At 54.5% G+C, this 21710-nt stretch overlaps 1 protein-coding gene across 3 annotated transcripts in view; it reads left to right on the top strand.

The window, feature by feature from the left end:
• The first annotated feature begins 2725 nt into the window (after nucleotides 1-2725).
• CSNK1D (casein kinase 1 delta) overlaps nucleotides 2726-21710 on the top strand; it is a 32939-nt gene continuing 13954 nt past the window's right edge. The window contains exons 1-3 of one of the 3 annotated variants that reach the window (XM_030295902.1): nucleotides 2726-3107; nucleotides 9906-10016; nucleotides 21547-21695. In XM_030295902.1, the coding sequence (XP_030151762.1) occupies nucleotides 3032-3107; nucleotides 9906-10016; nucleotides 21547-21695 (336 nt within the window). In that variant the 5' untranslated portion in view covers nucleotides 2726-3031. The remainder of the gene's footprint in view (nucleotides 3108-9905; nucleotides 10017-21546; nucleotides 21696-21710) is intronic. The other 2 variants (XM_030295903.1, XM_030295901.1) reach the window with 2 other exon arrangements.

The raw sequence follows: 21710 nt of genomic DNA, 5'->3' as shown, positions 1-21710 counted from the left end.
CTCAGGTCACGATCTCACGGTTCCTGGTTGGAGCCCCCGCGTGGGGCTCCTCGCTGGCAGGCTCACCGACAGTGCCAAGCCTGCTTGGGATTCTCTCTCTCTCTCTCTGCCCCTTCCCCATTCTCTCTCGTTCTCTTTCTGTCTCAAGATAAATAAACTATAAATACACAAACAAACCAATGAAGGCCCCAGGTAAGGGTGGAGGGGGAACACACCCTGGGAGATCCGGGCATAAGCGAGTTTTTGAGGGAGGAGACCGCACAGGCCAGAGCTGGGAAGGGTGCAGTGAAACCCAGCTGGAGGTGAGGCCCAGGGAGGCCGCCCCAGCTGCAAAGGCCTGGCCTGGGAGCTGGGCATTCATCCACGTGTCATCCGTAAAACCAGTGTTTACTGAGTGCCTATGGTGTGCCAGGGGCTGCTGAGGTTAGTGTGAGCGGGGACACTGAGAAGACTGTTTCCAGCAACAAGAATCCACCTGTGCCAGCCTTCTCGCTCGCTGTATTATTCCCGGTCCTCTTGCTGACACTCTGAGGGAGGGTCTGAGGGCATTGACCTTGGCCCTTCTCAAGGCCGCACAACAAGTCAATGGCAGAGCAGGATTAGACAGCAGCACTCGAGCGGAGGGAGGGTTCTGGAGAATCCATGCCGGCCCACTCTGAGCCGTTCCGGACTCTGGAGGCTGCGGGTGGGGAAGCAGCCATCATAGCACAGCTTCAGCAAGCCACCACCCTGCAAGGTGCTTCACAAATGGGAAAGTGAGGGGGCACCTGGGGGACTCAGTCAGTTAAGCGTCTGACTTTTGTTTTGGGCTTAGGTCATGATCGCATGGTTCTTGTGTTTGAGCCCCGCATCAGGCTCTGTGCTGACAGGGCAGCGCCTGCTTGGGATTCTCTCTCTCTCTCTCTCTCTCTCTCTCTCTCTCTGCCCCTCCCCAGCTCACACTGTCTTTGTCGCTCTCAAAAACCAAAACCAAAACCAAAACCAAAACAAATGGGAAAGTGAGGACTACACAGGGCACCTGCAACCATGGTGCTGGGGTAACCGGGCCTCGGACCTTGGCACAGGCCCCTGGTAAGTGGCTCCTCAAAGAAGCTGTCTCTGCTCCTGCATATGCCTCTTGCGGGTACGCCCTCACTACGGCCATGGAGTAAAACACAAGCAAGGCCTTTGGCGCTGCTGTTGGCTGATTATCCTGACCAATTCCAAGCATAAATGGGTGTAGTGGGCAGAACCCTGGAGCCTGGGGGAGGCCCAAAGAATTGCAACTTCTTTTTAAGGGAGGACACTTAGTCCCCAGAATGAGACTGCTGGCCAGTGATCAGCCCAGGGCAGCTAAGGGAGTGGCGGTCCGTCCTTCTAGGTCCCTTTGTGTTCCCAGTTTGTACTCACGGCTTTCTCAGGAGGGGAAACAGGGCGCACCGTTCATCAGGGAATTCTGCCAACAAGGCTGTTTGTACTAGTTCGGCAATGCCCCTTCCCTCCCCCCATCCCATAAGACTGAGGAACCAGGCTGACACATAGCCATGGGGCATTTCCAATTGCCCACCACTCACTAGCGGCAGGCAGATCATGATTTACCTGGTGACCTCTCCTGTCTCCAGGCACTGCTTCACAATACTCAGGAACTGACAGCAGTCTCCCAACCTGACCCCCAACTGTTTTGTGGCAGGGGCTGCACTCCTGAGACCCGGGAGCCTCTGGAGCAAGCGCACTCGCTCAGCACTGCTTTCTTCCTCTGCCTCCTGCAGAGGCGGTCCCTGCCCCTCAACTTGTGCGGCCATCTCACTCAGAGTAGTAGATACTTGCTAAATGTTCAAAAGTATGTATGAACATTATGTACTGTGGTTCTTCCTTTTGAGCTGGGGCAGGGCATGGGCCTCTAGAGGCAACGACCTGGAAGTCATTCTTTACTGGTTTGGGTGCCCCTCTGGAGGATTGCCTTCCCACTCATCCGAATCAAGGCTCCAGCTCTTGAAGCCCGCCACCGTTCTGAAGTTTACCATTCTTCTGAAAGGAAGAACATTCAGACCCAACGCAAATTAGAGAGAAAAGTTGATTCGGTCTCCAGGAAGATGGGACTCAGAGGCAGGCCGGCGGGCCTCGCCCATTGAAACCCTGGCAGCAGGCGCCAGGCTTGGGTGCAAGCGTGGGCGGGCAGCAGCGGGCAGTGCCACATGGAGGTGCACGGTAGGACGGGGGGGGGGGGGGGGGGGGGGGTTGGGGGGGGGGGGGGGAATCCTGAGCAGACTACCAGACAGTCCGAGAGGCCCTGCACACCTGTGTCCCAGCCCGTATCCCAGCCTGTGTCCCAGCCTGTGTCCTGTGCGTCCCAGCGCCTAGAGGGACGGGCTCGGCCCCTTCTTTCCCTCTCGTAAAAAGCACTGCCTGGGGCCTGTCCCAGGTCTATCGCGGGGAGCCGCTGGCTTCCGAGACACCTGCGAGGACAAACGAAGCCCCCCTGCGCCAGCACGTGGAGCCTGCATGTGGGAACAGGCCGGGAGGGGTCCCCCTTGCTGCAGCGGCGAAGCAAAGAGTGTGGAGGGGACCAGCCGGGCGTCCCGGGGTCTCCAGGTCTCCGGCGAGCGCAGGTCGCGGCCCCGGCCCGGCCCCGGCCGGCTCCGCCCCCTCCTCGTCGCCCGAAGCCCCGGCCCCGCCCCTCGGGCAGCGCGGTCCCGCCCCTCCGGGTTGCTAGGGGAAGTGACGTCACAGCGCGATGGCGGCGGCTCCTTCAGGCAGCTGAAGGGGGATTTAGGCCCGGAAGATCCGAGTCCATCCGCGGCGGGGAGAGGGCGAGCGGGGCCGGCGGGGGCCGGAGCAGGGGCGGCGGCGCTCGGACTGTCCCATCCGCCCCGTATTGAGGCGCTGGGAGCAGCCGGGCGGCCGGAAAGCGATGGTGAAAGCGGGGCCGTGAGGGGGGCGGAGCCGGCAGCCCGACCCGCCGTAGCGGCAGCAGCGGCGCCGCCTCCCCGAGCTCAGACCCAGGAAGCGGCAGGGAGGGCAAGAGCGAGCCGGATCCGCCGCCGTCGCCACCATGGAGCTCAGAGTCGGGAACAGGTACCGGCTGGGCCGGAAGATCGGTAGCGGCTCCTTCGGAGACATCTATCTCGGTGAGGCGCCCCTCCCCCCGCGAGCTCGGGCCGCCCCTCGACCAGCGTCCGCCCGGCCCACCCCCACCCCCACCCCGGTCCCCGGTCCCCGGTCCCCGGTCCCCGGCCCGGGATCCCGGACACCTCCGGATCCCGGAGCTCGCCCCGAGGACCCCAGGGCCCAGGACCGGCCCCCTCCGGCCCTCGTCCAGCTCCCGCCCCGAGGACCCCACCCCAGACCCCGCCCCGGGGACTCCCCTCTCCGGCCTGCGACTGTGACCGGGACCCCTCTCCCCTCCCACCCGTCCGGTTCGTGCCCCCGCAGCTCCCCAGGCGGGTGTGGAGCGGCTGGAACTCTCGGCCTTCCGGTGGGGTCCGGCCCGTGCCCCCGGGGGCACCTGCCCAAACGTGCGCCCGGGGCCGCCGGGGAGTGGCCCTGGGCCTCGGCCCGAGACCGTGGCCGCTCGCTGCGGCCCGCCTGCCCGGTGTCGCGCCTGGGTGTCCCCCGCAGGCAGACAAAGGCCGCCGGGCGGGTGCGCGGCCCCCTGTGTCGTGTACACGTGGGGGTGGGCACGGCGAAAGTCCAGGGCGCCGGTCCGAGGCTTCCGCGTCTCTCGGTGCCCTTTGCGACGACGCAGCCCTAGCCAACAGGCTCCTCTGGGTCTGGACCTTGGGCTACTCGGCCGCAGCACCCAGCGCGGGGTCGCCCCGGCGGGTCGGGTCCTCTGCCTGGTCCAGTGGTAGTGGAGTACATGTTGCGCATCCGCGTTCCGCCCAGGGTACCTGGACATAAACCAGAGTGGGATCCAGGTGAGTGTAGAGGAAGTCGGTGTTAAGATGCTGGCAGAATTAGAGGCAAATAAAGTAGCAGAGCTCTCTGTACTCGTGAGGTCGTCCTCTGGGCTGTTAAAAATCTCAAGATAGATTTGAAGAACATGTATGGGATTAGAAAGTTCTGGATCGCTTCAGATTTACAGTGGAGGAGTACACACATACACGTGTAGAATAGAAGGTTGGCCTCAGTCTGAAAGTCGGCAATTTAAACATGACTTCCCTGCATCTCTCAGAGGAAGCGGGTGAGTGATCCCATGCCCCCTGGACGTGGCAGAGGAGCGCGTGCAGAGGGGGGTTGGTGTTGCGCAAGTTTGGGGTAAACACGTCCTGTTGTGCAGCCCCTGCCCGTGTACCTGTCAGAGGGGTCAGGCGTAGCTTCTGTCACTCACGCTTCTGGTTCTGCTCTTCAGCAGCTGGCCCCATCCCTCCCTCTTGTCACCTGGAGAGGGTGCACCCCTAGGTTGACAAGTGTCAGGAGGCCACGCGTTAGTGTGCTTCATGACTGCTTGGGGTGCCTCCCTGCCCCACGCGGTACGGATGCCTTCCCGTCTGCCCTACTGGAGAAAAGACCCTCTGGGGACATTTCTCTCCAGCGGTCAGCCGGCCGCCTTCTCGGCAGTGTTCATTTAGGGAGAATTGCTGGGTGAACGTGAGCCGTTTGCATCATTTATAGCGCAGTGAACTTTGGCCGAAGTTTTCACCTAGGACCTAGGAGCTGTACTGAAGTCGTCCATTAGCGGCCTGTACCCAGCATCGAGAAGTAGGTATTTTGAAACCGTGTGTCCTCTGGTTGAGACCTTGCTAGGCAGCTCTGTGCTTTGTGCATCTGGGTTCAGACCGTCAGAGCTCAGTGGGGAGCCCCGCTGCTTATTGCCCGTGGCGTCCCTCTGGGCCTCACCGTGTGTGGGCCACACCAGTAGCCCTTGATGCACAGGTGAGGCTGACCCGTCCCAGAGGGGTCTGTCCTCGGTCTCCTCCGTGCGCCTTCTGAGACCCATGGACTGCGCCTCTCACACCCTTGCTCCCAGCGCCCAAATGGCCCATCCGTGAGGTACACTTAGGAGTTGTGTGCGTGGGGCTGGACACGACTGATCGTTGCCACCAGCCTCGGCTTTCGGCCCACACGGGTCCATTGAGGCTAAGCGCTCCTCCACCATGGAAAAGCGAGGTGGTCTCGGTATGTGAGTGAGTGATTCGTGGCTGGAAAGGCGGGTCTGAGGAAGCCCGCCCTCTGCCGAAGTTGGGGGTCAGAGATGGCTGCTCCAAAGACCACGGGGTGGGTTGCACCATCCATACGTGGTTTCTTCCTGTTGAGGTAACTGATCAGGCATGACTTAAGGAATCAGGTCTTCACGTCTCAAAAACCATTATGGCCCACGGATTCTGGTGTGATTAGAATTTAAATCGTTTCTCCTGTCATTTTGCTATTGACCAGAACACTCTTGACTCCTCCCTGTAGGTTCCTCTTGTTGTTAGCCTGGCGTGTGGGGTCTTGGATTTCCGCCTGGGACTTTCTGTGCTTTCAGATGTTTGAAACCGTGAGGAGGGGAGGCCGGCCATCTCTGCGCCTGCTGAGGTGATGCGCTCACGCAGCACTGCGCCCTGCCAGTTCTTCGGGTCCTTCCCACGGTTGCCCCTTTAAAGAGAGGCGGTATCTCGGGGCTGTTTCTCTGACGCCCGGCCTTCAGAAACTGTATGTACTAGAGCCGCCGTGGACCTCCAGATGTGCAGCCGGATCCTCAGTCGACCTCTCCGGGCTTGCCACATCCCAGAGGCTCTTGGGAAGGGCGGGCCGGGAAGGCCTCGGAGCCTGGTGTGGCCGCCGAGCGTGAGGCGAAGCCTCCCCAGCACCGCACTTCCTCAGCTTTAGCCCCCACACGCTTTGGTCCCTCGCTGCTGGAGGTGATGTTTCTGAGGCACTGGACGCCAGAAGCCCTTTCCCTTGCTGGGCATCTGCGAACAGAGGGGAACCATGTTCTTAATGTGGACCACGTGTTCTCGGGGTGACCGGCAGAGCTCGGGGACAAAGGGCGTGCGTGCAGGGACGTGCTAAAGCCAGGCTGCGTTCTGTTTGGCCAGTGTTCCACAGTGTCTGCGAGCCCCCTGTTCTGGACCGTGTTTGTCTTCCGGAGGCTGGCGGAAGGGTCCTCGGACCCCTCCTACCTCCTCCCCCTGCCATTCACGATTGGTGGAATGGAAGCTGTCTTCCTGCCTGTGTTGGCCTTTGTGTTCGACCCTGTCACTCCCATCAGTTTATCAGAGGACGGCCTCTCCTGCCTGTGTTACCTGTGTTACCCAGATGGGCTGTGCGGTCAGAATCTTCGTGTACAGAAGCACCTTTCGAGAGCTAAAGCTTAATGGGCAGTCTTTGCATACGTGATTTTCACGTGTTCCCTCTCACTCCCCTTTCTCTTCAGGAGCACCGTGCAAGGATGTCTGGCACGCGGTAGGGGTTCCAGAGTGGTGGCTAGCTGGCCAGGAGAGAAGACCAGTTGTCTGCACTGGCTGAAGCTTTCCTGGTCACCGGCCTGCGTTCTTTAGGGTGGTGGCTTGAACTTGGGTGTCTCTGATGAGAAGCTGCGGTGCTGCATTGGCTGCCTTGTCAACATTTGCCCTGTGAGAGTGACCTTTGCCTGGCTGCCCAGAGGCCTCTCCCTATTTCTTCTTTGATAAGACCGTCCTCAGTGGGAGTTGGGCATAAGGACAGCTGTATCAGGACAGGGTCAGGCTTGGGGTTAGGTTCGCTTAATTCATCATCTGACTTTGCTCAACTTGAGAGACGTGATTTTGTTTCTTTACGACCACCGTTAAGCCAAGTCTAAGCCTGGAGAGGGGAAGTCTTGTCCCACTGGGTGGGGCTGTTTAGCTGCAGGAGTTGAGGTTGTTTGGGAGAGGAGACTGCTTAGTGTAAACAGACACCGTGGTTTGCCTTGTGAATGTGAAACACAGTGCTCAGTGACGTCTCTTAAATTCTCGTCCCCTTTCTAGAAGTACTTCTGAAAGTTAGTTGTGCTAAAGGACCAGGTTTTGTAATTTCCGGTCCTTCGTAGACCAGTACTTCTGTGAAGTAAGATTAAAATGTTGCAGGAATGTCACTTTGCCGTGAGAGCTCCTCAGGGTTCGCTCACTGCCTCGTATTGGTCCCTCACGGACTGGTGGCAGTTTGAGGACTAGACCTGGAGCAGCACTGCCAGTTGAAGCAGGAAGTGTGCCATCAGCTGTAGGAGGTGGGACAGGAGTGCAGGGCTTTGGGGCTGTGGACTGGTGGACGTTGGTTTCGCCTGTGATGTTTGTTTCCCTTGGGAGGCACAGAACTTGAAGCTGGACTGCTCAGGACTTCCCCCCAATGGGCAGAGACCTCACAGGGAGGCAGCCGAGTGTATGCTGCTCTCACATTAATTGCAGAACCCAAGCCAAGCCTTTCTTTGGGCCATCAGACTCAGGGCGACTTTCACAGTTGTGATCCTGGGGGAGGCTGGTTCTGTTGCTGCTGTGATCCTGGGGGAGGACTATGTCTGTTCACTGTGATCCTGGGGGAGTCTGGTTGTTTGCTGCTGTGATCCTGGAGGAGGCTGGCTCTATTACTGGTGTGATCCTGCAGGAAGGCTGGCACCACGTTAGGAGGATGGAATTCATACCGTATTCCAGAGTTGCCTACGGCCATTTGTCTCTAAGACTGTCAGTATTGCTGCGTCGATGGCCAGACATTTGCATTATGAGCCACAATAGAGCGGAGCTAGAATGTTCTCTGCCTTCTTGAAGGTGCTAGTCTGGTAGATAGCCCGTGTGGGTCCAGGCTGTCTTGTCATTGAATACCTGCCTTGTGGCAAGGGTGACAGTGCTGATGGTTGGAGGTACAAGAGTGCTCTCGCTAAAAGCCCCACTGCTTGTGCTTTGGGGAACCGCGTTGCTGATGTAACCAGCACGCTGAGTCATCTTCTCTGTGTCTCCTGGGCTGGCGGGTTCAGCTCTGAGTCCAGGTCCTCGCAGGAACTCCAGCACATCTCCCATTTGCACGGTACATTTACGATGAAGTCATTTCTCTTGTAATTGGACAGATGGTCACAAATGTGGAAGGAAGAACGAAGTGTATTACCTGTCTTCCTTCTGAGTGCCCAAAAGAATGTCTGTGGAATAGTAAACGAAGGTCTTAAATCTACAGGGGTCACTTGCAGTGATCAGATGGTGGTTATTTCCCCGGTTTGGGATCCAGGCCCACCAGGAGCACTGCACTTCTTGCGGCCGCCTAAGCAGACCCAGGGGGACTTTGGGGACTCTTGGGCGTTTACTGGACACATGAACAGCAGCAGGCAGCATTCCTACAGGCCAGTCTTGGCTTTAGTGCTTGCCGATCTTACTCTGCCTTTGTTTAGGGATCTCAAGGTGCTTTGTAACCAGTAGTCCATTCCTCTGTGCAACTTTCTTGTGAGACAGACTGCACATCTTCCCACTGAACTCAGATGGAGAGAGAAACAGAGTCACTTGAGGACTGGCCAGATTCCTTTGTCCACCACCACGGTCTCCGTGGGAAGAAAATGTCCCGGCTCTATTGAGCTGTTGGAACCAGTGCAGATAAACATACTACTGGGAAGGATTTATACTATGGACCCCCTTATCCTCAGGGGACACATTCCAGGACCCCCAGGGGGTGCCCGAAACGGCAGACAGTACCGAACACTACGCATTCCACGTTTTTCTCCTAGACGTACGCGCCCACGATAATGTTTGTAAGTTAAGCGCGGTAAGAGACTAGGATAACAGCTAATGAGAAAATAGAGCAATTATAGCCGTATAGTGTAAATAAAGTCCCGTGACTGTGGTCTCAACACAGCCTTACCGAGCTGTCTCCGCTTTCCTGTGATGCCGTGAGACAGAGAAATGCCTGCGTGAGGGGACGGAGGAGGTGGACGCTGTCAGCAGGTCAGGAGGGGGACCGCGGGTCTCCAGGCCTGCATGGAAAGGGGACACCTATACTTAGAAGGCACCTAGGGGAGAACCGGACGTGTTCTGTTTGAGACTCTCCCTTGCCTTGAGGAAGGTTCTGCAGGTGCAGCTTGGGGCCAGAATGCTGTCATTATTCACAGTCCCTTAAGCGAAGTAGAGCAGAGAGAGAACTTTTTTTTTTTTTTTAGTTTTATTTAAGTAATCTCTGCACTCATTGTGGCGCTGGAACTCAGCGACACCAAGAGTCACACGCTACTCCTACTGAGCCAGCCAGGCACCCCAGATAGAGAACATTTTTAGAGAAAAACTGAATTTGCCTTTAAACTCGTGGGCTGGTAATCGGGAGGTATTTGCAAATGTTTTGCCGGTTTTAGCATAAAACTAACAACAAGTATGTGACAAGTTCATGTTGCATAGGTGTAGTTTGGGCTCCGAGAACGAGTCCACGCTCTGGTATGGTGTCCATGTTCAGTGGACATCCTGTTCCCCAGGAAGGGAGAGGTTGCTGGGTTCCTTGTGGGAACCGAGCCCCTGGAAAAGCACCCGAGTGTTTGGAGGTGTGTGCGGTTCGAAGCCCGGTCTGGGTGGGGGTTTGGTAAAAAAAAAAAAAAAAAAAAAAAGGCTCACGCCCACCCACTTGTCCAGGCAGCATGGAGAAACGGGGAGCACACAGTCACCCTGGAACTCCCCCATTGCCTGGCCTTGGGAATGCGAGGGCCGAGCAACAGATAGACAGGGAGGTTTGGGGCAGGAAAGATGGGAGCCCTGTGGGCAGAAGTGCACTGCCCTGTCCCCGGCTCTCCCATTGACACGGTCAGGTGGAGACATGGAAGTGAGCGATGAAACACGAAGGGAGACTTTTCTATGCCCATCAAAAACTTCTGTTTACACAGTGAAAGTAATGATTTTCCACAGGGGTTTGTTAACCACTGACGCCGTCAGTGGTAGAAAGCAGAGCAGAGGGTCTGTAGTGTGTTGTAGCATTGCTTTAGGTGGTGGACACCAGATTATTAATGTTTGTGATTTTCTTTCTTTGCCAAGGTACGGACATTGCTGCAGGAGAAGAAGTTGCCATCAAGCTTGAATGTGTCAAAACCAAACACCCTCAGCTCCACATTGAGAGCAAAATCTACAAAATGATGCAGGGAGGAGGTATGCCCTTTACCTGTTCAAAAGAAAACCAGGGTTGTATTTGATGAGGGAGAATGCGTCGTGAATCAGAGCCTCTGGTGTATTCGGGGAAGGGAGGAGAAGGGTCATGTGGCTTCCTTCAGACTCTGGGGCCTGCAGAGGGCCTCACTCAACGTAGAGCATGATTTTGCGCTTTTCCTTAGCTTCACATCAGCCGATAGTGTCTTCAGACTCCGGGTTCATGCGAATTGTGATTTTTCAGACACAGATTGTTGGGTGTACTGCCTCAGTCACATGCTTTGCCCCCAGTTTTGGGGGAGTCCCTTCAAATGCTCCTGAGTGAAGTGGAGTTTGAACTCAGTGAACTCTGTGATCCCCTCCAGCTCAATTACTGTCCCAATCCTGTGAAACCTCTCGGGCCTAAGGGTGCCCGATGTCTGGTTTCCGAATCTTTTGGAATTCTCTGGACTTCAGAATAGTTTGGCTAATGGAGCAAGAGGGGATTTTATTGGGGGTCTCAGTCCCGAAGACACTGCAGCATTGGGAAGGACATAACCACGCTCCACCTCAAGGAGCCCTCCCCCCCCCCCCCCAATCCCCGGCAGCAGGGCTCTGTGTGTAGAGAGTGGAGGTGCTGCGTCCTCTTTGGAAATCCTTCACAGTGGATGCCTCCATGGTATTTTCATAGTTTGGGTGTTCTTGGCGCTTTGCCAAGTGAAAACTTCAGAGTCTGAATTCGCTTTTTTGTCAGGGGAACAGCGGGGGTTGGCGATTCCACTCTGGCATGTCCCCTCCCTCCCCCGAAATCTGTGCTGCTACGAGCAACCGACGTTTCTTTACGCAGGAGCAAGTGTCTCTTTAGCAGCAACACACATGGGCCCGCAGGACCCATCGCAGATGGGGTCCTTTCTTGGGACAGAGGAGGCTGTGGGCTCTTGACTGGCACCCGGGGGTGAAAATCGCCCTTGTTGGCCTCAGGGAGTGGTCAGCAGAGGACCCAGATGGCATGGCTGCTCCCTGGCCATCCTCAGCAGAGGGTAGGCTCCTCAGGTATCAGGGATGGTCTGTACCATTTCGAAGGTGGTGAGAATGAGGTGACTCGGGACGTGGCCCTTCATGGCTGGGGAGAGTCTGGTGCTGGAGGTTGAATAAAGCCGCCTCCCAGCTTAAAAGCCTGGTTGAATGTTAAGGAGCAGTATCTCTGTGAGCTGGAGGGCCGGAGGGCAGCAGGGAAGAAATCAGTTGGCTGACGCCCCAGATAAGAGTCGGTTAAGGGGCTGAGACTGTAAACAGAGAAGAGCTCATTCTGTTCAGCATGGGGCTTCTCCATCCCCGCACCGTGGCCTCTGTCGTGGGACTAGGTGCCCAGGCTGCAGCGCTGCAGCTCATTTTGAAACCTGGACTTTAAGATTTGAAGGACCACTTGCTTTCTTAGTGTCCCTGTCCACCTTCTCTCGGGTCCTAGAAATCTGGGATCTTCTCCCCGTCTGGCCATCCCCCACACGTAGATGAGTTTTACTCCTTTTTTTTTTTTTGTTAATTTATTTTGAGTGTGTGAGAGCATGAATGGGGGAGGGGCAGAGAGCTTGAGAGAGAGAGAGAGAGAGAGAGACACAATCAAGTAGGCTCCGCCATGTCAGCCAGAGCCCGATGCAGGGCTCAGTCTCACCAACCAAGAGATCATGACCTTGAGCTGGTATCGAAAGTCGGATGCTTAATGGATTGAGCCACCAGGCTCCCCTCCTCCTTTTTCAAATGTGCACTTGGTAGATATTATCAAGGTGTTTAAAAGACAAAACAAAGTGTAAAATGTCAGTTTTGGAAAACAGCTGATGTCCCGGAAGGCAGAGTGCATGGTGCCGGTGGTGTTCTGTGCCTCTCTCCTAAACAGGACGAAGCTAGGGCCGCAGAGAGAAGATGCAGGAATCTGCTTTGCTGCCAGTTAGCCTTCTGCGTCACCCCTCATGTGAGCGCACATCGCTTTGTCGTGGTGGAGGGACAGCAAGCATCTGTGATCATGGCTCTTCTTACCTGCTTTGAACACTGCGTTCTGGGCGTACTCGCACGTGGTCGATACGGACGGCATCGTAGGAGGAAGCTCGAAGCTACGCGGCTGTCTTGCACTCTCCAGCTTGCTGTACAGGGTCGTCTGGACCCTGCCCGGACCATGGTGGTGGTGGTGTGCCTGGCTAGGGAGAGCTTAGGGACGGCTGCTTTCAGGCCGGCAGGCTGCCTGGGGGCGGAGTCGGCCTCACTTCCAGACGCTGGCGCGTTTGCCGCCACGACAGTCCTGTATGGTGGGTGTCACCAGCCTCGTGTCACGAATGAAGAAACATAGACCACTGCGGAACTTTCCAGAAGATAGAGATTTGAACCTGAGCGTTGTCGCACCCAGGCCACTGCCGCACAGCAGCTCTGCCTCTGGGGAGGTGTGCGCGGTCCTCCCTGGCAGTCAGCGGTCCGAGTGCGCCCCAGAGGCTTCCGCCTTCCCCACACCTGATCGCGGTGATGGATTAAAAAGTTGCAGTGGCAGAAATCTTGGTTAGTTGTGTTGGCGAATGACTTGGGTAGACACCAGGTTCTTCTCAAAATGCAGCAGACTGACTGCCTGGCAGAACCTAGATATTAACTGCTCATTCCCGTCCCGATGGCCCCCAAGTGGCTTCAGACCGCTCCCTTCTTTGGTAACCCCTCAGCAGAGAACGTTCGTTTAGTCCCCAGCTGCTTCCAGTCAAGGCTCGGGAGGGTGTGGCGTGTGGGTGCGAAGCCTGGGCCGGCGGTGAGGGTGAGCAAGTACCCCGGCGCAGGAGAGGCGTGCGGCTTCCCCAAGTTCACTTCTCTTGTCGTCTGCCCGTCCGCGTCCGGGCCAGTGCCTGTGCTTCGTTTTGGACAGTCACCATCTTTCTATTAACGAGTGTTTCACAATAGCAGAGAGCACATGGAACATGCGGGGATTGATACTAAAGTTAGTGCCTGTAACTCCCACCTGCTTGAGAGGCGGCGGGGCCTCCCTGGGTACCATGTGCCCACCCCCGGTGCACTTGGAGGGGAGGCCGCGGCCCAAGCTTCTCCCCCAACATCCCTGCCTAGTTTGTTTCTAAATCTGTGTTTCTTTCACCCCACGAGAAATTTGTTTTTAAAAATCTAATAACCTTGTCTAGAAATGTGTGGCAGTTTTGTTTACGGTTGTGTTGGGCTTGAGCTGCAAAAAACTTCGTGAAAATTTGTATTGGCATTAATGTTGAATACTGGAACTTCTCGCAGGTAGAAACAGAAGGCATTTACCTGTCCCTGTCCCCTCACTTTTCCCCCCAAGCGTATGTTCTGGTAGCTTTGGACCCCATCGAGCGTTGAAGACCACACATAGCTACACCAGGTGGCCCGTTTCCCATCCAGATGGCACAGGGGTGGGGGCAGCATGTTCTGGCCCTGCTGTTCTAGCCCCTCCGGCCTTGCTTGCTTCTGCGTGGGCTCCCAACAGCGGCATGCGATTTCAGATTTCTGATGTCACAGCGGAACAGTCTGTGGACGCGCAGTGGGGACTGCCACGCAAATGGCCGTGTGGCTGACTGCTTCCTGGGGCCTCACCGCTCAGTTTCCAGTCTGCTCAGGACATAGCAGGCTACATTTTCGGGCCAGAGGACTCTTGAGAGCAAGGGTGCTCTGCTTTCTACCGCATTTTTTCTGCTCCCGGATGCTATGGTGGCAAGACGTGCTGGTGTGAACTGCCAGTAAAGAAAAGTGCCGCCATCGGGACACCCCATCGACGTAAACGGGCCGTGGTCCCTGACACCCGTCTTCTGACCCACGCAGTCTTTGAATGTACGCAGTCCGGTCGTCATGTGCTCTACAACTTTCCCTTGACCCCGCGTGCTCCCCAGACACCCCCGAGCCGCCACAGCCGCAGGTCGGTGAAGTCACGTCTCCGTAAGCTGCTTCTTTCCTGCTTTGGGCATCCTGCGCTTGGGGACGGTGCCTCGAGGACATTCAGTCCCTGTTTCCTGGGAATGGCATTATGCGTCGTGGAGCAGGCCTGCAGGGTGGCCCCAGGTGCCGCGTGTGCCCACGGGGATGTGCTCCTGGACGGTCGGGTGCTCAGGGCTCCCTCCCCTCCTGCCTGCCTGGCGTCTGGGCTTCTGTCGGAGCCACGTCGTCTTTGGTCTCCCCTTCCCCATTTCTCTCTGATGTGGTATGGCGTGTCCTCACTAGCACAGAAGGCAAGGGGGACATTAAAGAACAAGAATGGGAAAGGAAGAAATAAAACTTATTATTTGGAAAGGAAACCCAAAAAGACACATTAGAGATAGGCTGGGTAACTCGCTTGCCCTGTAGGACTTACAGTCCGTTCATTCCACCAACAGCAGTTACAAGATGTAACATTTTCCCCTACGTGCCAGTAAGTCTTTTTTTATTCGTTGTGTTTTTCCAGGGGAAGGGGAGGGTCAGTGCCTGTGTTATGCAAAGGGGGAGGTACTGGTGTGGCAAAACCGTCACATCCCTACCCTCTAGGGATGGGGTCACTGAACCTGGAGGCTCAGCCTCCTGCAATTCAGGAACAAGAGGAGGGAGCCTGGGAGAGGACAGGTAGGCACATGTGTCCCTCCTTCCCCAGAAAGTCAAGATTCCACAGAAAGATTTGGTTTCCTGCATTAAACACGGAGTTACATTCACCCATCTCCTAAACAGTCCTGTGGCCCCTCTGACATACATGTCCTGACAGGGACACTCCTGAGGGACTTGGAAATCCAGTTGTCTTCCCTTCTTGGTCTCCCAGCCCCACTTTCTTCTTTCTTTCTTTCTTTCTTTCTTTCTTTCTTTCTTTCTTTCTTTCTCTCTCTCTCTCTCTCTCTCTCTCTCTCTCTCTTTTTCTTTTTTTTAATGTTTGTTTGTTTTAGAGACAGAGACAGACCACGAGTGAGGGAGGGGCAGAGAGAAAGGGAAACACAGAATCCAAAGCAGGCGGATTCAAACCCATGAACTGCCAGATCATGACCTGAGCTGAAGCCGGACCCCCGACCGACTGAGCCACCCAGGTGCCCTTCCCAGCCCCACTTTCTGCATGGGAGCTCATCTCCCCCCCCCCCCCCCCCCCCGCCCGCCACGTGTCTTCCATAGGATTAGAGACTAAAGTAGGGAAGAAGGTTCAATCCATCTGAATACAGCAGTGTATTTGGCATGAATCACGTCAAAGATCAGTCTTGACTCGGGATTGGGAACAAGGAATGGCATCTTCTGGCTTCTTCAGAGTTTTGCATAAATCACTTAAGAGTTATGGAATCACCCCAGAAATTAAATGAGTGGGTGTTTAAGCTTTTTGGTGGGAGTGGGGTACAGAGGAAGGAATAGGGTAGGAGTTAAGTTTTCAGGACAGAAGATCTGGCCCCAAATAGGAAGTAGGGGAAGGGGACACCAAGAAAGGATGGATGGCTCAAGCCCCCCCGCACCACCACTTGCACACATACTCTAAGAAGGGGTCCCTCAAGCCTGTGTTCGAGATCATTTGCCTGGTGCAGAGCCTTTTGTCAGATCATCTGGCTGTTTTTCTCTCAATACAAAAAGAAGTTTGTAAACCATAAAACCCCAGAAGAATATGGAGAAAGAGCAACTTGTTATGTTTACCCAAGTCAGGCCGCCTCTTGATCACTCAGCTGGCAGCTCGTGAGTCCTATGGGCCTGGCAGACACAGCGATCTTAAGGGGGGGGCCGGAACCAGGATGACACGTGGCTCTCCCAGTGCGCTCCATCGCACGCACCACCATGGCCCTATCCCCTGCTGCACCAGGACAGGATGCCGGCCCTGGACACCACAGTCTCTGGAAGCCGAGGCAGGAAAGCCCAGCATTATTCAAGGATAAAGATTTGGGGCCTTCATCTGGCACCCCAGGGCAGCTCAGGCTCTCTTACAACCTGTCATGACCAACTTGAATTTTTTCAAACACACATGAACTGTTGTGCTGGTAGGCCTGGCCCGAGCCAGTGAAGGATCTGGTAGGGGAAGGGAGTCGAGGTCCTATGATCGGAGGTCCTGAGTAGGAACCCTTCGTCGCGGGTATAGACCAGCCTCCCCTAGCCTTGGCTTCCTCTCAGTGCCTTCTCCTGACCCCTCTGCATCGCCTTTCCTGTTCAGACTGATTTCTGATCCTGTAGGAGGAAGAGATCAAGTCACGGGGCAGCCCGGTTAAAAACTCGTCGCCCATGAAGGTGGAGGGGTTTCAAGAGGACCCTGGCAGAGGAGCCCACTCTAACTGGTAAAAGGAAGGTGGCTCCTGTGCTCTGCCAGCAGTTGTCCGTCCTGGTGGGACGGCAGAGCGCATTCCTGCTGCGCGGTCCTGCGGCCGCTCCTGCCCGACACTGCTCTTTGCCCTGAGAGCCCGGCGCAGGAAGGAGGGCGTCACCTGGAGACACAAGACCGGGATGTTTGCATTAAGAGCGGAGTTAAAGTGCGCAAGACCGTCTTGTGTACGCAGCCAGGGCAGCTGAAATCCGGAGACCACGGGGCCCAGGGCACAGTTCTCTAGGAGCGTGAGAAGTGACACGGTGCGTCCCGGCCAGTGGCGTGTGTGAGCTCACACCTCTGCCCCTCCTTTCCCACGGCGCACTGAGCGGTGTTCCCTGGGCGGGTACGCCCGGTTCTCGATCCTTTCCCCTGTTCATGGCGTCCGGGCTGGTTCCAGGTATCGGGCATTCCAGAGATGCTGCAAACGTTTGTGTAGGTGCTCAGGTGGACAGTCACTTCCTTTTCTCATGGGTGAGTGTCTAGGGGTGGAGTGGCCGAATCAGAAGGAGGTGAGAGCTTTTCCTTTTGAATAAACCTCCAGCTGCTTTCCAGTGGCTGTTCCCTTACGCTCCCGCCAGCAGTAACCAGGGCTTTATGGTTGGTGTCTTTCAGTTTGCCTGGGTCATCTGTCATCTGAGTTCCTGAATTTACTGGCATAAAGCCGTTTATGATAGTTCTCTATTAGCCTTTTCGTGTGTGCGGAGGCCTCTTGCTGATATTGGTAATTTGTGCCTTTTCTGTTTTTCCCTGAGCAGCCTGAGTAGAAGTTTATCAAAAATATTTTCAAAGAAACACCTTTTGGTTCCAGTCGTCGCTCTCTCTGTGTTGTTTCATTGACTACTACTTGATCGTTTTTTTACGTCATCTGCTTACTTTGGGTTTAATCTCCAATTCTCTGATGTCATTGATGTGTCTTTTTTTAATACAGGGGTTTAGTTGCTATAAATTTCCCCCAAGCACTACGAGAGCGCATGTCGTAAATCCTGATATGTTGGGTTTTCAGTTAGTGCAGAATGCTTTCTAATTCCTCTTCTGATTTCTCCCTTGATCCATGGGTTATTTTGAAGCATAGTATGTAGCTTCCAAATATTGGGGGTTTTCCAGAGAGCTCTTTGTTATTTCTGACTGGATTTCATGGTCTTCTGAGAGCACACTAGAATCCTTTTAACGCTAGGCCTGTTTTGTGTCAGCATTGGGTCTGTCTTGGTGACTGTCCCGTGTGCACTTGAGGACACTGTGCTGTGCTGCCCGAGGGGCTGCCGGGGACGCCGTCAAGCTGTGGGTTTACCGATCTCCTTGCGGCTTTGGTTTGTGTGTTTTGAAGCTGTGCTCTTAGCTGCATGAACGAGTGGAGTTGTTAAAGCTCTCCTGATGAGCTGACACCTTTATCCTTACGAAATGACGGGCGTATCCCTGGGAACGCTCTGCACGGCAGCCTGCTGTGTCCCATGCGGACCCAGCTCTTGTGCGCCCTTTGGTCTGAAGTTGATGTCGTGCGCTGGCCTTTCTACAACCCGTGTGTGCATGTGTGTGTGTGTGTGTGTGTGTCAAGGGCGTCTGCCTGTGATGGTGTGCTTCCTTTCCCTCACTGCCAGCCTGTGTGGTCCGGTCCTCCTGCGCTTACATTTGCATGTGATAAACCCTACGCTGCGTTGTTATTTTCGTTTGAACAGTCCTATCTTTTCAAGGGATTTAAGTAATTTTAAAACCTTACGTGTGAACTTACGTTGTTATTTCCAGTGCTTCTCAACCCTTTGTGCGGGCCCACACTTCCGTCTGCCTTCTGCCTGCAGGGCGGCCTTTCCGATACGTAGCAGTGCAGGTCTGCTGCTGATGGAGTCTACACCTTTTTTATAGACCTGGAGATCTTCTCGTTACTCGGCTTTCTGAGGCTTTTTTCCTCCATACTTGAAAGAGGCTTCCCACCGTGCTTTTCCGAGGAGCATGCAGTGATCTTGGTCTTTGTCTGGTTTATGTAACGTGGCGTTTCCCTGGCTGTTTTCGAGATGCTCTCCTTATCTAGTCGTGAGCGATTTGATTCACAGGTCTGGACGCTTGTGCGATGTTCGTTGTGGCCCCGGTGCGTGGGGCTCGCCGAGCTTAGGTTGGTGGGTTTGTTGTCTTTACCCAGCTGCTGCTTCCAGCATCCTCTCTGTCCCCTCCTCCCTCTTTCCTGGGGGCTGCGTGATGCAGGTGTCTGGTGGCTCGAAGCTGTCCCGGAGCTCACTGAAACTCTTGCTGCTTTTCCAGTAGTTTTGTGCCTCGAGTCACACATCTTTTCTTCTACGCTGTCTGATCTCAGACCCTGTAGTTCTCCTTTCTAAAAGTTAGAGTTGAGTCTCGTAAATCCCCCATGCCATGCCTTCGTGTAACTTTTTGACATGGAAAATAGTTGGAGTTGATAACGTGTTGTCCATCTCTGCTGATTCTAACACCTGAGCCAGTTTCAGCGGACCGTTCTCAGCGCGGGTGTTTTGTGCCTCTTTGCATACCTGGTCATCTTTGGACGCCAGACGCTGTGACTTCCGCTGGCTTGCACGCTCGGTATTAACTCTGCTGCTCAGATCCTTCCTCCACTTGGTCATAAATGGGATGAAGTCAGGTTCCTTTTGCCTGCTCGGTCTTTGCGTCTCTGCTGACACTCAGGCTGGGAGGGGGCGGCCTGTGCCCTGTCAGGCCTGGGCGTTGTTCGTTCGTTGTCTCCCGTTCAGTGTCTTAGAAACCGTTTTTCCACGTGTCCTGTGTTTTGTTAAGTCTTCTGTTTTTGCAGATATGAGGGTAAATTGGGCCCCTATTACTCCCATTTTGGCTGGATGTAGGGAAACTTTTAACCTTTTAAAAGAAAATAATAGTATCTGTTTCTGGCTCAGGGTTTCTTATACCAGAAACAGTACTCATTAAGAAAAAGATTGATATATTCATCTTTGTTAAAATTCCTCATCAAAACACTCCAAAAGAAAAAAAAATATGCCTCACATAAAACCGGCAATGGTTTATTTAGTATCCAGAATCTTTAAAGAACTGCTATAAAACAGGCAGAAGATTCCCTGATAGAAAAGTTGGCAAAAGACACTTGTCGACATTTCAGAGAGGAAACGTGTGGCCAGTAACCACATGGAAGAAAGATCCGGATTGAGAATTTAGCGTGACACCGTCTGTATACCCACCCTCTTGATAAAAATTGAGCGATCTGGCGGTCCTCTTCCATAGCAGGGACTCGCCCACTGCTGGTGGGTGTGTGGGGTGGGCTCTCCTCTCCGGAGAGTCTCCGGAAACAATTTGACATTATCTCGTACGGTCAGATAACTTGTGCTCTGTGTTTGTAGGTACGCGCCTGGGGGATAAACTAGATGTGAACGAGAACTTCGTGTGTTAAGAATTTGCACTCGTGGGCATAAATACGGGTATACCGAGTAGCACTGTTTATAATGGAAGCAGACCGAAATAGTCCAAGTGGTGAACTGTGGTGTGTTCTGCAAAGGGAATACTGTACAACATGCGTCCTTTTTGACAAAACTATTTAGTAGAACTGTGATTCATTTATATTAGTTTTTGGTGTACACCATAGTGACTCGACAGTCCTGTGGGCCACACAGTGCTCACGACGGGTGTGGTCACATTTGTCACCGTACCGTGCTCCGCCGATATTATTGACTATTCCGTGTGCTGTACTTTTCATTGCTGTGACTTCTTCTTTCTTTTTTTTTTACTTACTTATTTTATAATTGGGAGATTGTACCTCTTAATTCCCTTAACCTGTTTGTGCCACCCCCTCTGGCAACCACCACTTTATTCTCTTTATGAGTTTGTTTTTGTTTTTTATTTGCTTGTCTGTTTTGGGTTTTAGGTGATGCATATGAGTGAAATCATATGGCATTTGTCTTTCTCTGTCTTAATTCACTTAGCCTAACACTCTAGGTCCATCCATGTTGTCGCAAACGGCAAGATCTTCTTTTTTTATGGCTGAGTAATCATGCACCCTCACTTTATTAAAAGCAAGGGAATGACGGAGTTCTGGATGGTCGTTGTTCGGGGAGCACGGGAGTGAGAAGTGCACGGGAGTGTGTAATGTGCAGCACGTGAGGTTCTCAAGAATGCTCTTGGTCTGGGTAGGTGATCTGTGCTACAGACATTTGCTTCGTGATGCTTTAAAAAGACAATGTATTGGATTTGTTCTCATGAAACATGGAAAAATTTTAAGTAATTGATTTTAAGAATGAAAGGGGGTTGCCCCGTTTGTATCAGGACTTGCTGTAAAGCTGAACTAAAAAACATTTAGTGTCAGAAAGTGAGGCAGTGCTCAAAACACAGAGGCACAAAAGCCTCCATTGATGGGTTTGGTAGATGGTCTCAGGACTGACTCAGGCGCCTCTGGGGGCCCTGGGTAGAGCACTACGGACAGCCAAGTGAGTGACTGGGGGGTGGGGGGTGGGGGGGCTGCAGTACAGACCAGAGTGTGACATAGGTACCTGTAGGCCCGTAATATTCCCAAAAAATGATTGAATAAGTAAAGTGGGGGAGAAGAGACAAACCTGTGTAGAAGAACCTGAGTAATGTGTGTGGATACCCCCCCCACCCACCCCGAAGAATGTGGAGCATGACCCCCCCCCCCCAACATCCGAAGTGTGGGCTACACGTAGTGATGGCCTCCCAAAGAGAACAGAACTGGGAAGGGAGAATGAGCGCATCTCAGCTAAGCGGTCAAGGTCGTGTCCGAAGTGATGGCGTCACCTTGACAGCACGGACCCCTGACATGAAGAGAAGGGCACTCTGCCTCTGCGGTCTTCCTCCCCAAGCCCATCACGCAACATCAGACACATCCCAACAGAGGGACGGCCCCAGCACCCCCAGAACTGCCGGGCCACCGGAAACCAGGGACGACGTGAGAGACGGCTGAGCCCAGAGATGCCTGGGGAGACGTGAGGAAGGGGCAGACAGAGGATGACAGGAAAACCGAGGGCACCTGAACGGTGTGGACTTTGGTTGACAGCAGCGAGCCCGTAGTAGTTTGTGATTTGTGACACATGCAGCACGCTGACGGGAGGTGCTGACAGGGAGTGGGGGGGAGGTGGATGGGAACTCCGCTCTTTCTAGACGAGCCCCTCTTGTCCTCTGGCACCTTCTCTTTCTCGCGCCTGCTCACTCCGCCACCCGGGATGCTGGCCTCTCCCCGTGTCACTTCCAGCCACTGCCCGCCAGCCCTTGTCGCATGGCGTGTGTCTCATGTGGTGCGTCTGAGTGTGCGAGCACAGGCGTGTTGGGTTTCTCTTGCAGTGGGCATCCCCACCATCCGGTGGTGCGGGGCGGAGGGGGACTACAATGTCATGGTGATGGAGCTGTTGGGACCGAGCCTGGAAGACCTGTTCAACTTCTGCTCAAGGAAATTCAGCCTCAAAACTGTCCTGCTGCTTGCTGACCAGATGGTAAGAACCCCCCTT

Source organism: Lynx canadensis, chromosome E1 (genome assembly GCF_007474595.2).
Source record: "Lynx canadensis isolate LIC74 chromosome E1, mLynCan4.pri.v2, whole genome shotgun sequence".
Classification (NCBI taxonomy): domain Eukaryota; kingdom Metazoa; phylum Chordata; class Mammalia; order Carnivora; family Felidae; genus Lynx; species Lynx canadensis.
This window is presented reverse-complemented; position numbering and strand designations above follow the sequence as displayed.